Genomic DNA, 6,108 nt, shown 5'->3' with positions numbered 1-6,108 from the left:
GGGTTTTCCATTGGTATGCAATCAACATAAATAAGGATTTTGTAGGAAACATGCTTGATGGTGATTTTATCTCCATCGTCTTGTGTGTGACACATTTTTATTAAATGTCTATGGAGACATTTTCAGTCATCCATTCAGTCATGGTTGTCCCAAAGGTTTTTTTTTCAAAATGCAACTGGACTTTGTTTTTCCTTGAAGACATGAAAAACAAAGTCCAATTGCCTTTGAAAAAGCACCGTTGGGACATTCTTATTAAATATTACAATCTAATGCAGCCCTATACAGAGCAAATCTCACTGAGGATTATTATAAGTTATTTCTAGATAGGCTTGCCTAGGAATTCATTGCAACATTTACTCTTAATTTTAACAATCCCCCAGTTTCAATTTATACCAATAATTACGTATCTCTAAATGACCTTGAATGATTGTACACAGCAATTTAAGTATGAAGTAGGGCAACTGACATCTCTAATATGCTTATTTTTTATTGTAAAGGAATGAAAGGAAATCTTCCAAAAAAAAGTGTGTTAGTAGCAGATAAATTGCTGTTAACAGAGAATGATTTGTACTGCAAACAACTTAGATGTTATTCCATTACATCCTTATAAAACCATTTGGCTTCCACTCAATTCTTGAGAGGCAGTGCGCCATCTGCTGATTGAAATGTACAAAATACAGTTTTTAGCAGGTCTAATTTGTACATCCAGTACTCAACAGCCACCTAATGTTGAAACAAAGAATAACACAGCATTGATCCAGAAAGCGTGTTGGAATATATATATATATATGTCCCAAATCAACCAGTCTAAATAAACAAAGTTATTTAAAATGCCCAGGCAATCTAACAGATTTTGATTAGTCAAAATGTAATGTAATACAAGGTTAGTCCTGTAGATATTGCAGTGTTGTTTTATATTTTATAATTCCCAGCCATCAGGTTTATTGGCTTTGCTTTCTTGGAATAATGAACACTTTTGTCCAATGATGAATCTGGAAATCACCAGATCAAGAAAAGGGTTTTATGTAATTTCCTAATATATAAAATAGGGGATACTATAAAAGCTATAAAGATGTTCCCATGCTGGCTGAGAATCCTTGAAACAGTAGTCCAACAAATCTGGAGGTAATACATTTGGGGGAAATCAGGATAGAATGTCAATATTGTCTTTAAAATAATAATTTCATTAATAATTCAGAGAGATAAATGTTTACCTTCAATATTTTGTGGGCCTATGAGATTCATTGCTTGATGGGCTGGATATTCTACTCTGGGTCTTGCAATGCCCAACTGTTCCATCACGCCATGCAGAAGTCTTTGGATGTCAGCTTCAGAAACTCTATCTGAGCTCCTAGCACTGTGACTGAAAGTCAAGGCCAGCCTGCAGGCCAGCAGAAGTAACAGGTTGCAGAGCAAGGTCGAAGTCATGGCGATACCCATCTATATTCTGTCACCTATGCAAAGAGAACAAGGAACTCGGTGAATGATGAAATGAAATGCCATGTTCCTCCTTTTCCCCAACACCTGAATTATGTTCTGGTCCAATGGAACAGGCATTTGGGGAAGGCTGCTATAGAAGGGATCTTTAAGACAAACATTACAACAAATATCAAAAGTCAAGTTCATTATTATCTATTTCCACATGAACCGAAAGGCAAGTGATGATGGCCTGGTAAAATCAATTTGAAAACTGATATTCAGTTTCTCAGAGGCTTTATGAGGAAGCCTGCAATCTATTCATTGAATTCTATCCAGTTTTTTCTTTATTTAGTTATCAACTTCACGGTTCTGAGAGGCTTTAGCAAATGCAAAGAAGAGGCTGGGACCTCAGACTTTGGGCTGCTCACTTCCAAATTAGCAGGATTTCAAAATTTGGTCCTAGTCTGTTTCTAAGCACCAATCACTTTCCAATGAAATATTATGGTGCCCTTCCTCTCTTCCAAGCTGTGCTGTGCATTTAATATGGGAAGGCTAGGAAACAGCTTCTCAAATACGTCAAAAGGCTGGCAGCCTATCACATTCACTACATCAATTAAATATTATCGTCTCTTTGGCTTTCTGCCCCTATTTGGCTTTGCTTCCTGGAGACCGAAGGCTCCGTTCAGTTCCCTCAAACGGGATCCCTTCAAATGACAGCAGCGATTAATCAGAGAAAATCTAACAAACGAAGCTGATTGTCAATCTTGTGCTCCTAAATTTGCCATCAAACCTTCCATTCGGCTTCTTCACAATGCATGCTGGGAAAAGCCATGTCCTATTTCTGCACCATTATTATTATAAAAGAAAGAAAGGGGAGGAGGGACAGAAAGAGAGCGCACACGGGGAAATAGTCACTAATACTCGTTTTAGCCTGATACAGACGGGATTTGCGGTCATTTTACTGTTTCCAATTTAACCGGTTTCTGGGTGCATTTCTCCCCTTGTGTATTTCCCCAAAGATACAGATAATTTTCACCAGATAGGAACCGGCTAAGAATAAAGGTCGGTGTGACCCCTCCCCTTGCCTTTCTATTTAACTCCTCCCAGAACTGTATTATTTCTCTTGCACTGGACATTTTTAAAAAGACCATCTGGCCATAAAATCGAGAACGATGCTAACAGTAAATGAGAGTAAAGAATAGCCAGCCCACGGTCACTTCCTTCCGTCGCAGATGCCGCACAATATAAAAACCGTAGCCCGCTACTTCTCCTCCCCCCCCCAGCCCTTCCCTCTCTCTGAGCCGCCCGGGCATCCCTGGAGTTGCCAAGAACCGGTCGGGCGTTGCACTCACCGCTTCGATCCGGTGAGCGAGGATGGCTGCGCTCTTCTGGCCCGAGTGCGGCTCGCTTGCCCAGGCGCGACGCGGGAGGAGAAGCAACGTCTGAACGCGTGCGCTGGGGGAGCTCCGTGGTCACAGCTTTCCCTCTTCCATCCTCCTACCTCCACACACACCCACCCCACCCCGCCCGCTCTTGCTGTGCTTTTCCTTCCGTCCGTGGCGTGTGCGTGAATGGTTGCCAGGATTCCCGGAGGTAGATTGCAACCCCTGACAGCTGGGCTTTTTGCACCCCATTGCACAGACGGCGGGGAAGGGCCTCCCAAGCAAGGATGCCCAAGCCGGCTTTGTCTGCTTTTTTGTTTTGTTTTTTGGGTAATCTCTCTGGAGTTGATAAACCAAAATCATGGCATCCGGCCCTCTCAATTCCTGGCAAATAGATGGGGAAGAAATGGAGGGAGTGACAGATTTTATTTTCCTGGGCTTCAAGATCGCCTCAGATGGGGGCTGCAGCCAAGAAATTAAAAGACGCTTGCTCCTGGGGAGGAAAGCTATGGCAAATCTAGACAGCGTACTAAAAAGCAGAGACATCACCCTGCCAACAAAAGTGCGTATAGTCAAGGCCATGGTTTTCCCAGTTGCGATGTATGGATGTGAAAGTTGGACCATAAGAAAGGCTGAGCAACAAAGAATTGAGGCCTTTGAACTATGGTGCTGGAGAAGACTCCTGCGAGTCCCTTGGACTGCAAGGCGTTCAAACCAGTCAGTCCTAGAAGAGATCAACCCCGACTGCTCTTTAGAAGGCCAGATCCTGAAGTTGAAACTCAAATACTTTGGCCGTCTAATGAGAAGGAAGGACTCACTGGAGAAGGGCCTAATGCTGGGAAAGATTGAGGGCAATAGAAGAACAGGACGACAGAGAATGAGGTGGCTGGATGGAGTCACTGAAGCAGTAGGCGTGAACTTAAATGGACTCCAGAAGATGGTAGAGGACAGGAAGACCTGGAGGAACGTTGTCCATGGGGTCGCGATGGGTCGGACATGACTTCGCAATTAACAACAACAACTGGAGTTGATCCTTTCAGATAGAGGGATGAATATATATGGATTTATTTATAGAAATGAAATTCAGCATTAGTCAGCCAACGTCAACCTTCTCCTGCTGCTAGTGTAAATGTGTTGGACTAGAATTGCCATCATAAATTGAGGACAGTTGAGCAAATATAATTTCTTTTCCAGTCTCACGTACTTTACAATTAGTTTGACTATTCTTCTCTAAGGAACTCTTCCCCCCCCTCCCGTCCTTTTCTCACGAGGCTAGGATGTTAGACTGAAATATGATTTGTCGAGGATCAAAAAATTAACCCAATGAGATGTGAACATGGATCCCTTCGATCCCACTCACATTGTTTATTGTAGCTGCAGTTCTGTACTGTGGCATTCTACAATCTTGGTGCTGCCTTTCAGAAGTGTGGTCTTTAGTTTCCAAAATGTTTAACGATAGCCATAGTGGCTGGCCACATAGGACTCAAAAGTATGTGTTTAAAAGATGTGAGCTCTTTGATGTTATTAAGGTTAGGCTCCTACTTATCAAACTACATGCTGGATTTAAAATGTCATTCTCCCTAGAATGCTGTAGGGTACAATAATGTAGATCCACTTTCAGATAAGAAGAAAAAAAGCATTATTTGCATCCACTTTCAGATATGAAGAAAAAAAGCATTATTTGCATTAAGTATCTGACTCGGTATCAATATATTGTATTTCAATACAAAATAAAGGATTTCATACCTTCCAGCCAGTGTTTGTTCCATATAATTAATGTGTTTGCCAAAGTTAAGCACAGAGCTTTAAGAGAGTCAAATGTATTTCCTGAATAGGGTTAAAGCTTTTAAATCCCTACCACATGATTTGTTCATCAACTAAGGCAAAGCGTGACTTGCTTTTGGCTTAGTATGTTGCATGAATCCAGCAATTTGCAGTTTATTCAACAATGCATGGGATAAAGAAAGTGTGGATTAGAATGGTGCATGAAACTTAACTATTGTTTTGTTAATCACTTTATCTGTGAAAAATCATAATTATGTTGCTTTTGAAAACAATGTGAAAATAATAGATCTTATTGCACTGATGGGAAAACCTGTGACTTTTTTTTAAGACTTTCAGAATAGGTGCAAAGTACTTGTTACTTCCTACCAACATGTCATCCACACTTAATTTTCCAGATTTGAAAACAAGAGGAAAATTTTTCTATAGCAGCATAAATTTAAACCAGCAAGAAACATCTTCCATGAATACTTCTGTCTACATTTCTTGAATAAAATACCTCCCTCCTTAATACTATCTCATACTTAGAACATTTTATTTTGATACCCCATATGTATTTTATATAGTTCTAATTTTTAACATAGGGTTATTTTTGAAATGTTTGTTACAATTTATGTACTATTATATTTTCAGAGACTTGGTGGCTTGCAGTATTAATTTCAGAAAATAAACAAAAAGCAGTTAATACAACCAAGCAATCAAATGTATTACCACTTGTGCTAGCATGATTACATTTTGTCTGAGAGGTCCCTGCATTTTTCTTGGCAACATGTTCAGAAAGGTTTGCCATTGCTTGCTTCCTAGGCCCAAGAGCAGTGGTTCTCAACCTTTTTAATGCCACGACCCCCAACTGGTCGTAAGTCGAGGACTTTCCCTGCCCGGGAGTGCCGCGCATGCGTGGTTCCGCCCCCTGCTCCGGCCAAGGCGTAGCTGGCATGCGGCAGAGATGGAGCAGGCCGACCACCAGCTGGCCCAGCTCAAGGGAGGTAAGGCATCCGCCGGAAAAGGGGAAAAAAATGGCGGACAGCCTTGCTTGGCAACCCCTGTGAAATGGTCGATCGACCCCAAATGGGGTCGCGATCCATAGGTTGAGAACCGCTGCCCAAGAGGAAATGACTGGCCAAAAGTCATCTTCATGCCTAAGTTTCTCAACTGGGGTCTTAATCCACTACAGCAAACTGCCGTCAACATGATTTTACTCATCTCTAATACTAACTGAAGAGGCATGTTTTAATGTCTCTGTGGAAATGTAGTAAGTTGGGGTGGGGGTGGGGAGGCTCCAGATATCTAGTTGTAAGGACTGGGACCATCATTGAGAAGGCTGAAACAATACTTCCTGAAGATGGTATTCTCTGGATGGTGGGATCCTAGTTGGTGGGGTCTGGATAACGATATATTGGCTTGCTTTAAGACTTTTCTTTAGAAGTCTCAACTACACTTCTTTAGAAGCCTTAACTTACATAAAATAAATGTCTATGGAGGTTCTTAGTCATCCAAGTCATAGTTGTCCCAAAAGTGCTTTTCA

At 41.4% G+C, this 6,108-nt stretch overlaps 1 protein-coding gene across 1 annotated transcript in view; it reads right to left on the bottom strand.

Annotated features, from left to right (window-relative positions):
- The window catches only part of SCG5 (secretogranin V), a 15,002-nt gene extending 12,208 nt beyond the window's left edge, over positions 1 to 2,794 (bottom strand). Inside the window, exons 1-2 of the mRNA XM_015815754.1 lie at positions 2,772 to 2,794; positions 1,215 to 1,454 (exon numbers count right to left, since the gene is read on the bottom strand). Of these exons, the coding sequence (XP_015671240.1) occupies positions 1,215 to 1,440 (226 nt within the window). The 5' untranslated portion in view covers positions 1,441 to 1,454; positions 2,772 to 2,794. The remainder of the gene's footprint in view (positions 1 to 1,214; positions 1,455 to 2,771) is intronic.
- Between the last annotated feature and the right edge of the window lie 3,314 nt (positions 2,795 to 6,108).

This window comes from Protobothrops mucrosquamatus, unplaced genomic scaffold, assembly GCF_001527695.2.
Source record: "Protobothrops mucrosquamatus isolate PMUCROS unplaced genomic scaffold, P.Mucros_1.0 scaffold_104, whole genome shotgun sequence".
Lineage (NCBI taxonomy): Eukaryota > Metazoa > Chordata > Lepidosauria > Squamata > Viperidae > Protobothrops > Protobothrops mucrosquamatus.
Note: the sequence above shows the minus strand (reverse complement) of the source record. Positions and strands in the feature narration are given on the sequence as shown.